Genomic DNA, 14,028 nt, shown 5'->3' on the forward strand with positions numbered 1-14,028 from the left:
CCTGGGAGTAGAGAAAAGCACTCTGGAATTACAAGCATCTGAGAACTTCTCCAGAAACACTTGTATTTGTTAATATTTTACCCAAATTAAGCTCTCATTTCTGATACAGTCCAGTCGCTTGTAATGCAACTAATGACCAAGAAATGTTTGCAAATAAAACCAGCAGCTATTAGCTCTCCAGCAGAACAGGAAGCAGCAAGTGCTGTTTCGGGTCATATGAGATGCTGACGCATAAATAGGCAAGTTACAGGAAATCAGTGTTGTTTAGCAGGCAAAATACTGGGTTTCAGCTTTTAGAAGAATTCAGTTCCTATATCCATGTTCCTAATTTAATCGCTGCACCATCAAGTGATGACTAGCAAGTCTCAGTGAGTCAGCTCACATCCAAGACCGCAAATGGAACTTCCAAACTACCTCAAACTATCTCAAGACACTTATCTTTTGAAAACCATGGGATCCATTTATACATTCACCCACATGTTGAGAAATATGAGTGATGCACGCTCATGTATGAGCCAATCCTCGGTGGGACAAGTCATCGCCCTTCAGCTTCCCCCTTTGTTAAATGTGAGCTCAGGTAACGTTGCAAGCAAAGGTGGAGGGCAAGCAACATTAAAGGTTGTCACACACTTTGCGCAAACCAAAACAAACCAAAAAGTGGCACAGCACAGAGAAAAAGATGGGAAGGGCAACACTTGTGCCTAGCTTCAGTAAACAATGGCTTATAAAGTCGAAAACATACACATCAATGCTACACAAATATAATAGGACTTCTGAGCAATCCAGTTACTTAAAAAGTGAGGCAGACTAGCCACCTTCGCCATCAGTGTTTTCAGATTGGTTGCTTCTGGAGAGTTATCAAAAGCTGGAGAAGACAACCTCTTTAAGTTTTGTGTCCCTGCTTCTGGAGCTTTCTCTTAACCTTCCAGCTGCTTGACTAAGATGGACTTCTGAAAGCTCCCATCATCTTCCACCTCCTCCTCCTCTCCCAACTTCCGCCACCTTCTCTGCCCTTCTGGAGCAGCAGAACTGTCAGAGGCTTTATTTATCTCAGGCAGTAAAGGCTTCCTAGTGCTCATGCTCAGAAAAGAAGCACCAACAGAAGCTCACAAAGTAGCAAGTGGGGACCCCTGGTGGAGCCCACTTATGCTCTCCCAAATATTTCTAATTTAATGGACGTGCCACTGAAATTTTGGTTTGCAGAACAAGCCAGACTACATGTACGTGCACACATGCATGGTAAGAAGACACAATTTCAGCTAGACTTTCTGCAGCAAACATGCCATTAGGTTAAAACGTTGAAGTGCCTTCTTTGGGGCTTCCTGTTTAGATGCAAGAGGGGCTGTGGCTGCTCCCTTCCACACTGCAGCCAGGGTAGGACGTGCAAGCGCCATGCAGCGGAGGGAGAGAAGCCTGAATCAGCCCAGATTTCCAAGCAAGGACTGGTGGCTTAATCAGCCCTCAGGCATTCTCTGCTGCTGCGCTTGTTTCCTGCCTGAGGGAACACAGGAAGCGGGCATTGTTGAAGTCTCAATAAGCATTTCCTCCTTGTCTGAGACATCGGAAAGAGAACTGTGCACCTGACCAGGTCCGATAAAAAGAACTTGGCTGAACATATGAACACAACTCGCTGCCCAGTGACTTCCACCTGATCTGTATCAGCTGTGTCAGACTGACAGCGTGAGCTGCTGGGGTCTGCAGTGGGCCATCCCATTCCTTCCGGCACATGTGCGCTCTTCTGAGTCACATGCAAGACGGGAAGGTAATGACCTCCCATTCCTGCAGTAACCTCCTGCTCAACTTTACTCATCCATGTTATTTGTGCAGAAGAATCCTTCCCCTCCCAGAGACCATCCTTCTACCAGTGGCAAAACCCATTCTGGCTGAGAGTGCAGGAGTTTCTAAACTTACAGAGCAGTGCACTACGCAAATATGAAACAATCAGAGCTACCTTTAGCTAAAACTGTAACTTGTGATGGTTTGAATGAATGCCTCCAAGTTTCTTTCTCTTTTCCACCTTAGACTCTGGTTATTTTTTTAAGAGTTACTAAACTGAAATGCACTGCTTCCTCTGCCCTCCACAGAGACCACCAAGGGGCAGTTCACACAACCATCCTGTGTTCAAAACATGGACAAGTTGCGGAAGTGATTCATCACAAAGTGGCAGCCATGATTTTGCATGCTATCGCTCAACTCACTTTCAGAAGGTTTGGAGAGGGTGCAAAGTCAAAGGCTATGCGATGATGAACCACTCGCAAACTGAATGCAACATGAATGTTTTGAGCCCTAAGCTATATATAAAACAGTAAAATAAACAAGTTAAAACTATAAAAAGCAGACTCTTCTGCTAAAGCCAAAGGGTTGCAGGGCCTCAGCCGTGAGTCAATTCTTATCCCACCTAACGTTTTAAGTTATGTGTTATGTGCAGGAATGTAGCAAAAAGTGGGAGGGCAAGCAGAGGCCTTCCGACAGAGGAGGGAACTGTTCCATCCTAAGCAGGTGGGCTATTTCCCTAAACATTTTCTCCCAAACCTTTATAATAATAAACCCCAGGTGCCCATCTCAGCTCTTTCCAAGCTTGCAGGAAAAGCTCTCCTTGTCTTACTGGGTGAAAGGAAGCTTTTTATTTTTCAAAATGGACCTGGGTTGGGGTTTTGACAGAGCCAGGGGTAGGGCTTTGGTATTAAGGAGTCGTGCCTCCAATATGAAACATGGACTGCAGCTGTGAGCCGAGATGCTTTGCATTTTGCGTCTTTTCACGCATGGAGCAAAAACAGAGAGGCTAAGAGAATACATTTAGCTGGAAAGCTCTCTTTGTGGGGCGCACACGGATCCTGATTTAGGCTAAAAATCAGTCAAGAGCAGATTTCAAAGGTGCCAGAAGGGGGGGAAGGGGGGAGAAGAATTGTGTGCTGTCAGTGTTCACTCAATTAGCATTTCAAACATGGCAGCAACATCCTAAGCAAATATAATTAAAGTGTGCTCTGGAAGGGATGTTTATTTTAAGGGGCTACTAAATACGATGGTATATATGTGCATGTGTGTGTGTCTGTATTTGATGAAACACAGTAGGTCAATTCACATCCCAGCTCCTTCCTAGAAAGTGCTGCCAGATCTTTAACATTCATTGCTTCTATTTTAAATGTGTGTGATATGTTCCAACTTGTATAGCTAGCCTGGACTGTATGAGAGCCCAGATGAAGGCTAGGGGGTATCACATACTTGTTCTTGAAAGAGTATTAAAAACAGAAGCAGCAAATGTTGAAAGAGCTGTAGTGAATTATTAAGAGTGGGAATTTGCCTATGACAGGGATGGGAAACCCCAGGTTCTAGAGGCAGATGTGGCCCTCCAGGCCTTTCTGTCTGGCCCTTTGAACTCTCCCCAAGCCACATCTCTAGCAGGTCTTGCTTCCTGCCCAAAATGTTCTGCCTGACTAGAATGTGTCCCTGAAATTTGATAATGCCTCTTGTTTTCCTGGATGGAGGACAGAAAGGGTTATGTGAGAGAAAACAGCTTATTATACAAAGGAAGGAGTGTGTGGAGTGTTAGGGGAGGGATAGTACCTCTGGTGGGGGGGGGGGACACTGTGTTCCTTCTGGGGTAGTTTGTCCACCTTTGGTCCCTACCCTGTGACTCCTAGAAGCTATCAGCATGTGACAGCAGCCACACCCCAGGAAGCGTCTTCAACTGGCTGGCTAAACCAGGTGAAGAAGAAGAGTTTGGATTTGATATCCCGCTTTATCACTACCCGAAGGATTCTCAAAGTTGCTATCATTCTCCTTTCCCTTCCTCCCCCACAACAAACACTCTGTGAGGTGAGTGGGACCGAGAGACTTCAGAGAAGTGTGACTAGCCCAAGGTCACCCAGCAGCTGCATGTGGAGGAGCGAAGACGCAAACCCAGTTCCCCAGATTACGAGTCTACCGCTCTTAACCACTACACCACACTGGCTCTCAGGTGAGCGTGGCCTATGGGTCTTAAACCCTCAGTGAGTTAGGGACTTCCCCTGCATGTGAAATCAGGCTCTGGCAGGTTGAGCAGATGAGACTAATAGAGGGTCCAACAGTCAAGAAGGCTGTAGAGGGAAGTGAGGGGCAGGTGGGGCTTGTCAACCAAGGAAGGTAGCTCATCTAGGAGAAGGGAAACTCTAATCCTTAACCTCTGCTGCATTGCAACTATACAGATTTGTGAGAAGGGCTTGAGTAGTAATCTCCAATAAAAAACCTTACCAGCTGCCTTGCAGGACATCTTCAGTAGAAGAAAAAGATAAGGATAAAACGTGGTCCCTTCCAACTCTACAATTCTATGAATCTATAAAAGCTGCAGTGGAGCCCCCAAGGTGCCTTGTACGCCTCCTTCCAGCAACTGCTGTAGCCAAGCTGGTGTCAAATGTACTACTCTGCTTTTGTTGGAGCACATCAACAAGTCAAGAGGGCTGTCTTGTTATCCGTACACCCTGGGAAGGTCACTCAGTGCTGCTAACGCAGCAAAAACAACATAGGAGGCAGCAGCTACGAGTTACCAGTCTCTGCAGCCACAGCGGGCACTGTGATTCTCCAGCAGTTTGACTTCATCCCCATTGTCTTACAAGGCAGACAGATGCCAACAAAAATACAAAGCTAAGAGTCACATTCATTGCCCCGCCCACTTTTACCTCTAGCTCTGCTCACCACTGGCACCTGGCCCTCGGAAGGATACCCAGAAAGGAATGCAGCCCTCAGGCTGAAAACACCTGACATGCTGCACGCCACCCACCACAGGCTTATCTCATTCAGTGTGTTCTAGAATATAACAGTGAATTATCAGAGGCTAGAATGTTCAAGGGACACGGGTGGCGCGGTGGGTTAAACCACAGAGCCTAGACTCGCCGATCAGAGGGTCGGCAGTTTGAATCCCCACAACAGGGTGAGCTCCCGTTGCTTGGTCCCAGTTCCTGCCAACCTAGCAGTTCGAAAGCATGTCATGATATATAAATAGGTACCGCTCCGGTGGGAAGGTAAACAGTGTTTCTGTGCGCTGCTCTGGTTCACCAGAAGTGGCTTAGTCATGCTGGCCACAAGACCCGGAAGTTGTACGCTGGATCCCTCGGCCAATAAAGCGAGATGAGCGCCGCAACCCCAGAGTCGACCACGACTGGACTTAACAGTCAAGGGGTACCTTTACCTTTAGAATGTTCAATGTCTAAAAGTCATTTGCCAAAATCTCCATGTAGCCTACAAGCATAGAGTACTTTCCCAACTCAGCTACTTGTTCCCCCTTCCCAACAACCAACCAGGCAACCAGCATGTCCTGCCACTGCACTCCATCCTCTGCTTCTTGCCACTCACCTGCCACCTTGAACTACGCTGCTTCCTTCCCCAGCCCAACCCAAATCCCCCTGTGACTGCCTATGTTTGAAATCCAAAGAGTCCACATCACTGCTACCGCAGCCAGCTCTTCATCCTCTACTCCAGGGGTCATGGGAAAACTTGTTCTTCAGCAGTCCCCTAAGCATGTAAAGCCCACAAGGAGCTGCTTTTTGCAGCTCTGCTTCCATCGACAGTTGACGCGCTCAGCTGTTGTGTTTGGCTCACAAGACTAAGAGTGAGTGCCCCCCTCTTGTACCATAAGGGCTGGTCCACATGTCAAAAGGAAGCAGAACAAGGTTGCGTCTTGCATTTATTTTCTGGGACTTGTGGATCTCATGCAATGCACATGAGAGTCCCACTTCCCAAGTCAAAGTGCAGGTGAGGAAGGAGCATGAATCACTCATGTTTCCTCTTTTGCCATTTTTATTTATTTATTTATTTGTTTGTTTGTTTGTTTGTTTGTTTGTTTTTGCAATAGGTAACATGGCTCTGAAGGAAATACTCTACCAGAAACTGTGACTTTGCATGGGGATATCTTCACCACTCTCTGTACTAAGCTGCAAAACTCTCAAGGAACAGCCTGGAGTACATACAGGCTACAAATGCTTAAACCTGCAGCTACAGGAGTTGCCTGCAATAATTCTTTTTGGGGTCATGACTGCAGAATTCCAAAGAATGTTCTTCCATCTATTGGGCATGATAAAAGCTGAAGTCGCTGCCAGCAGATGAGGACCTAATACCAAATCATTACAAATGCAACACTGAAACATGAAAATCTATTACTTACAAAGGCAACCCATCACATTTTTAAGCGCTTACCCTATTCATCAAGCCCATACTCCATGTCATACCAGCTCAGCAATTCCTGGGGTTCACATGAACACATGGCACATGCATGGGCTAGCTAAGGTGTTAGGGATCTTTTCAAAATATGTTAGTGGTCACACAGAGCACCTAGATGAGTAAATGCTTTGTGAATAGCAGTATTATAGTTAAATATATAGGTATCAGGGAAGCCCACATTTCTATACTTTTTGCTAAACATTGCAACCCACCCTTTTCAAAAGTGTCCAAATCTGGTCTAGACATTACATCTACCACATGTTTAAGCCCACTGTGTGTTGTTTATGTTCATTTGTAATTCCTACCATGTGCAGCTAGCATGCTGGATCACTTCCACCTCAAAAACCCATTTCCCACATTCCGTGATTGCTTGGCATGGCAAAGTTTTCCTATGGGGTTCAGAAAGTTCATATGGGAGCAACATGATGGGAGGGGTGTTTCCAGGACTAAGGTGAAACTGTAAAGCTCCCTTGTTATTTTTGCTACTTGTTATTTTTGCTACTAGATGCTACATGTTGTTTAAGTAATCTTGTTATATTTATAGTACTGAAATGTGGGAGCGTTGTATGTTATTGTATTTTTGTTTTGCTATGTTATTATGAAATTGTCACTATGGTATTGCTTTGTTATGTTATTATGAAATTGTTGCTGTTACTATTTTGCTCTGTTATTATGGAATTGTTTTTATAGTGTTCATTTGAAATGCAACTCTGTTTCTTTGTTGCAGGCTGCTATGTGCAGGGGGGGGGGGTTGTGGGAAAGCGGCAAACAAATAAAATGAATGAATGAATGAACTGCTGAGTCTCATCATGTATCCGTCCAATCAGTTGGTGTAAGTGCCAAAACACCTGAATGTCTGAAGATGATTCTGTACCCATTTTTCTATGGTTGTGCTTGTGCTATTCACAGACCTGAAAGCATATGGTCCCCCAGACTTTGCTTTTAGATCCCTAATTTGCCAATTACCAGAAGTGAATTATGCACCACATTCACACCATATCCAAACTTTCCTGGTAAGGAAATTGAATGGAGTGATATGATATGAATGATACCCTTTCTGGCACCTTTCCTGCCACAATAGAATGTGGGTAATTAACTGCACAGAGCAATGGTTCCATTTCATTCACACAAAGCTACCATGGAACAAAAAGGTAGTAGATGCTAAGTGTGACATCCTGTGGCCAACTGCAAAACTACAGTCACTGAAATACCATTGAGAAGATCTAGGAAGCCTTGGAAAGACCATGAAGTGTTATGGTAAAAAGCATTATCGGCATCATTTCACCTCTGCTCCCGCCTCCCCACTGCCTTCAAAATTACCCACAGGGGCTACAAAATGACTATTTACTTCACAATCACCCCGGTTCAACTTACTGCAGTATTACCATATGGATGCAGGACACTTCTAGTGTTTAGCCACATAGTGAATTTCAGGGTGCCTATGCTCTCCCATATATCTACGTGTCTGCTCTGTTACATGGTCAGATACTATAGACAGACAGAATGTGTAACGGACATGGTTACACGCACATGGTAGTAAGTTAGAAGCTCATCATTGATTGAGCAGTCATCTGTGGACACCTATTGGAGCTCCAGAACCTCCACATGGTCCCTCCTCCCCACACTTCTAAAATGGGGACATCACTGTTCCTTGCTATAGCTTAGAATTTATCTCTGTATGTCAGATTTATATCCCACCTTTCTCCCAGGAAGCATGGACCCAGGTCTAGATGTGCTTCATTTCAGCAAGGTGGCAGCCTCATGTGTGTTCACACTATGCTCTTGAACACTGCTTCTTCATTTGGCTGAGGATGGAGAAGATTGCCCAGGGTGCTATATATTTTGGCCAGTACCATTATACAGTTTATTCACCAAACTGAATCAGCTCTCCTTCCCCACCCAACGAACGAGCTATATTTCACATTCCAACCTTTCCACGCCCAGCCTCACTCACCTCGGCAGGTGCTACCCTCCCGGGTAATAGCCTGACGACATATCCCACATGGTTTCACTTTCTTGAAGCTCTTCACTTTGAAGGTGTGGGATGTGGATGCTTCAAGGTCCTCAGGCTACAGGGAGGAAAGGAAAGAGCAACAGCACTGTTAAAAGAAGTAAAAGTTCTCCATTTCGAAACCAGCGAATGGATTAAGAAATTACTAAACAGAGTTTGTGGAGTCCCTGCTTTTATCACCAAGGAGAGCCCACCCACCTCATCTAATGCATATTGTTACTCTTGCAACACACTACCCAAGCAGTGACCAAACCTCTCCGGAGAAAGTGAAGAGGTTCTGCCAAGACACTATTGAAAGATCTACAGTGGCTCCCAGTATGTTTCCGAGCACAACTCAAAGTGTTGGTGCTGACCTTTAAAGCCCTGAATGGCCTCGGTCCTGTATTCCTGAAGGAGCGTCTCCACCACCATCGTTCAACCTGGACACTGAGATCCAGCGCTGAGGGCCTTCTGGCAGTTCCCTCACTGCGATAAGTGAGGTCACAGGGAACCAGGCAGAGGGTCTTCTTGGTAGTGGCGCCCACCCTGTGGAATGCTCTCCCATCAGATGTCAAAGAAATAAACAACTATACGACATTTAGAAGACATCTGAAGGCAGCCCTGTTTAGGGAAGTTTTTTAATGACTGATGTTTATATTTATATTTAGTTATAGTTATAGTTATAGTTATAGTTATAGTTAGTTATAGTTATAGTTATAGTTATAGTTATAGTTATAGTTATAGTTATATAGTTATAGTTATAGTTATAGTTATTACTATGCTACCTAGGCCCAGAAAGGGAGTGATGAAGACAATGTGGCAGCTCCTTGATAATAAAGGGAATTCTCCACATGTCCAGGGACAAACTCCTTTCTGCCAGCCAGGAAATCCACAGAATTACAGTTCTAGAAACTGAATGACATGGGAGATCCAACAGCACGTCACAGATCTCATTTTGCACAAAGAAACACACTGTCCCCACATGAAGGAAGCAAAGGACCCCAAGTATGTAATGATAGTTTTTACCCTATGTGTGAGGCCCAATAAGCATTTTCATCCCCTAGATACCGTATTGGCCCAAATATAAGCCACACTTCTTTTTTCCAAATTCTGACCCGGAAAAGTTAAAGTGCGGCTTATATTCGCAACCTTACAAAAACTGGCTTTTTGATCGGCTGTGAGGTGGTGCACTGCTGCAGGGAGCCAATCAGCTGGTCTGCGATAGCGGCGGTGTTGGAATTGGCAGAGCTTGGCTGCAGCACTCGGGACCACACGGGCTCCGGATGTGCCACAGAGGCCTATCAGCTGTCAGGCGGTGTTCCCCCTAGCTGAGCAGCGGCTGCTACCCATGCAAGGTTTTTCCTACCCAGCAGCAGTGTCCTATGCACTGCAATCTCCAATCAGCTGTGAGGCGGTTCCTTTACAGCTGGGCAGCGGACGACCACATGGGCTTCGTGGTGAGAGTGTGCTTGTTTGGGACAAGTGCTTGGGGGTTTTTTTTGGTTTAATGGTATTTTTTATTAAGTTTTCAACAAAAGTAACAAAATAAAAATAAAAAACAGACAGTAACAAATGCAATAACATCCATAAACAAAGAAAACTATACATAAAGCAATATCAAATCTATAAAATGGGATTCTCCAAATCCCGTGACTTCCATCCCCCCCCCTTCCTCTGGTTCCTTAGTTTTCTTTTTCAGTTGCATATCATTTCTACTCCAAATTATTTTTCTACCTCAAATGGGACGGGTGCTTGTTAACCCCCTTTTGATTCCCACCCCCAACCCTCCCTGGGCAAGCCGTGTGTGTGTGTGTGTGTGTGTGTGTGTGTGTGTGTGTTCCTCGTTGTGTGATTGCACTTCATTGGGCGAGTGCCTTTCAGAATTCTCCCCCCCCCCCTCCAAGTTTAAGGGAGTGGCTTATATTCAGGTGCAGCTTATATTCGGGCCAATACAGTAGTATGCATTTTGCACTCTTGAGCTCAATTTAAAAAACCCAAAACAAATGACACTATGAATTTGTGTTTTATATCTGGGAGTGCAAAATGCGACATATGGAACAGCTCCAAGGTGCCAGCTGGTTTTGAAACATTATGCCACGTAATGTTTTGCTGCTCTTTGGTTTTATTGAAGGCTTTTAATTATCATGTCTTCTTATGGTTCAATGTACGCTGCTCTGGGTACTTCAGCTGAAAGGCTACTCATAAATATCATTCAAAAACAAATAAATGAGATCGTTTTTAAGGACTTCTAGGATCCGCAAGCACCAGTCGATATATAAAGCATATCCTTAAAGTGCAGTAAAACTGCTTCCTTGTGATTGGAGAGAAGCTGGGGGGGGAGGGCAAACTAGATGGGGTGAGGTGGCCAATTCTTCACATGCCTCCCCCTTCAGAAATAAAATGCAGGAGAGACTAACGCTAACATCAAAAGGTGCACATAAGTGTGGGGAGCCACTTTGTCCTGTCTTTCTTCATTCCTTTTTTGCTTGCATGAAGGTTACACATCTCCCCATTTGGTGTTTATTCAACCCACACTTTCCAGTGCATTTGCCCATCGCTTTCCAAACTGCGAAATGTCCATTTAAAAAAAAAAAGTGTTTGCTGCACCATTGCACAAACCTAAATTTCTCACATGTGCTTGAATTTCCGCTGCAAAATACTGATCCCCTGGAGGCAGCCTTTAGTTCTTGGACCACATCTGCACCACATGTTTAAAGCACTATTATACCACTTTAACAAATAATTCTGGCAAGTGAAGTTTGTTAAGGACATGGAGAGTTGTTAAAGGGACCCCTGACCATTAGGTCCAGTAATGACCGACTCTGGGGTTGCGGCGCTCATCTCACTTTATTGGCCAATGGAGCCGGCGTACAGCTTCCGGGTCATGAGGCCAGCATGACTAAGCCGCTTCTGGCAAACCAGAGCAGCGCACGGAAACGCCGTTTACCTTCCCGCCAGAGCGGTACCTATTTATCTACTTGCACTTTGATGTGCTTTCAAACTGCTAGGTTGGCAGGAGGAGGGACCGAGCAATGGGCGCTCACACCATCGCGGGGATTCGAACTGCCAACCTTCTGATTGGCAAGTCCTAGGTTCTGTGGTTTAACCCACAGCGCCACCCATGTCCCATGAAGAGTTGTTAAGAGACACCTATTTCCTTCACTGGGATACAATCCCGAAAGTTGCCTGGGAACAGGGATTGATTGGTAAACCTTTCAGGTATCTGTACCTCTGTTAAGGGAAGAGGGGTTTCCTACAACTCTCAGTACCCTCAACAAACTACAGTTCCCAAGATTCTTTGGGGAAAGCAGTGACTGTTAAAGTAGTATTACACTGCTTTAAATGTATACTGCAGATGGGGCCTCAGAGTAAGGATTATTATTTTAAAGGTTCATTTCTTCACTGCACCACTGGGTGCCAGTCTCCGTTGCTAATCCACCAGCAAAGCAAGTTCTGGGTCAGATGTTGCCTCAAACATCCTAGGGACAGCCACTGAAGGAAGAACCTTGCTAGCTTTTCTTGCAGACACTTACGTTGCCGCAACATTCTGCCTACTAGCAAGTGGGCTCTGGGTTACTCTAAAAGCATCTGTCAGACAGCGAGCCATTTTAGTGGGATGCCTGGATATAGTTATAAGTGAAGCAATGCAGGGGGAAGGGGAAGAAGAGGGGGAAATTCTCCTGTTAATTTCTCCAAGCTCAAATTAATTTGCCAACATTCACATTTATATTTTCCTAGCTTTTCTCACCATGGTGCTACTTGAATTAAGGATTGGGGACAAACTGTACAAGTATTTCATTTGTGGGGGGTTTTTTGGGGGGGGAGTATGTGTGAGTCACATTTTTAAGAAGAAAAAAATGAAAGAGTAGATATTCAACATGCATATACAGTGGTACCTCGGGTTACATATGCTTCAGGTTACATACGCTTCATGTTACAGACTCCGCTAACCCAGAAATATTACCTCGGGTTAAGAACTTTGCTTCAGGATGAGAACAGAATTTGCGCTCCGGCGGCATGGCAGCAGCAGGAGGCCCCATTAGCCAAAGTGGTGCTTCAGGTTAAGAACAGTTTCAGGTTAAGAACAGACCTCCAGAACGAATTAAGTTCTTAACCCGAGGTACCACTGTAAATTTTGAAATGTTCTGAATTTTTGAAAAGAATTGAAAAATTCATCTGTGCAAAATTTCAACACTAGTTACAATGGCACATGGTAAAGGTGGGAAATCTCACTATGCGTATTAAGAGGGAAAGGGTGCACAGACATCCCATCAGCTCTGTTCCTATTAGGATATCATCCCTTACTCCAGTGCAGCCTTCCGTGTGCACTGCAGACACATCTAGATGCACAATCCCATCTGCAGTACTACTGCATACATACCCCAGTTGTCCTACTGAACTGGTTAGGCACAACTTTTAATGTGACTAGTAGTGCCCATCTGCATCTAGGGGGCACCTGTTATGTGTGACTAGTTGCCTGCAATGACTGGTGGACTGAGGCTCCTCTCAGCTACTCTCGATTCAGCCAAAGCATGAGACTTAGTTTTCTTTTGTCTCTCAAGTATAAAAACAAATTGTAGAGCTGGGTGGGCCCGAGTGTAAAGACCATGTTGGCTCAAAGAGACCAGCCTTTGCTTCCACAACAGAACACAAAGTCCCTTCTTTCCTCCTAACCACAGGTTTCCAAACGATGCTGTGGACGAGCTACCACAAATGGAAAACAAATGTAGCCCAGGGTATATCTGGGTAAGTGTATGCTAAAGGACTTGTTATTAAAATTTACTTTTTGTGTCTTGTCAGAAAAGACTTCAATACATGCATCTCGGATGCTGAAAGATCTGACTCACAGTCTCAGCCAGGCAGAACACCCCCGGTAGCGTTGCCTCATGTGGAGTTTCACAGTGTCTGTACCATGATCCTTTAGGAGCCAAGTGTTGCAAATGGCTATAGCTCAGTGGCAGAGCATGCTGCTTTGCACACAGAAAAAGCCAAGATTCAATCAGCAGCATCTTTGGACAGGGCTGTGACAGGACCCCCCCCCCCAAATCCCAGAGACCTGTTGCCCATGGGTGTAGCCAAGGGAGGACACCCACCCCCCAGATCCTTGTAAAACAATAGAAATAATTAACTAACTGACCAATCATGTCAGTTCTGCCCCACCTAACAAAAACCGTGGCTATGCCCATGCTGCTGCCTGTCGGTGTAGGCAGTAAGGAGGTAGCTGAACCACAGTCCTGGCTCTGAATAATTTCAAGATGAAGGGGTATGTTGGTCTCACCACACCCACACCAAATCCCACCACTCACAAGTCATTTACTTCTTCTCTCCTCCCCACAAGAGGCCATGGGTAGCCATTTTAATTCTCTCCCTGGCATAGAGATGGAGAGCCTGCCTCCTTCTCAGGCTCCAAGGTTATGGAAGGAAGAGGGGCCATCATGCTGAGGCAGCATCCTTCTGTGATGGGATGGAAAGGAAATCAATCCCCAGTTCCCTCCATCTCCCACCCTCAAGGGAATTGGGAACACCTGAGGTAAAACTATTAGGGCACCAGCTGTCTCCTTCCAGTGTCCTCTCCTACCTTTCTCCAGCTTCAGAAGGCTGAGCTGCCCTCTTATGGCAACAAACCCTTTTAACGTCCAGCAATCCAACGCTACATACCCAATTCCTCCTTTGACAGACTTGGACCATTCTTGGGTGAACGTTCCCTGGGCCCTTTGGAAAGTTGGAAGGGCGAATGCTGGTTGATTCAATGCCACAGAGAGCCAGAGCCTCAGTGACGGAATGCATCATCCTGCGCAGAGAGGTTATAGCTCATCCTTCCCCAACCTGCTGCCTTCTAGATGCTT

At 45.4% G+C, this 14,028-nt stretch overlaps 1 protein-coding gene across 22 annotated transcripts in view; it reads right to left on the reverse strand.

Annotated features, from left to right (window-relative positions):
• Window positions 1-14,028, reverse strand: part of TNS1 (tensin 1) — a 327,340-nt gene that overhangs the window by 214,857 nt on the left and 98,455 nt on the right. For all 22 annotated transcript variants that reach the window (XM_083429724.1, XM_083429722.1, XM_083429720.1 and 19 more), the window contains exon 2: window positions 8,147-8,261. In XM_083429724.1, the coding sequence (XP_083285850.1) occupies window positions 8,147-8,261 (115 nt within the window). The remainder of the gene's footprint in view (window positions 1-8,146; window positions 8,262-14,028) is intronic.

This window comes from Podarcis tiliguerta (assembly GCF_965153285.1).
Source record: "Podarcis tiliguerta genome assembly, chromosome: 1".
In the NCBI taxonomy this organism is placed as follows: domain Eukaryota; kingdom Metazoa; phylum Chordata; class Lepidosauria; order Squamata; family Lacertidae; genus Podarcis; species Podarcis tiliguerta.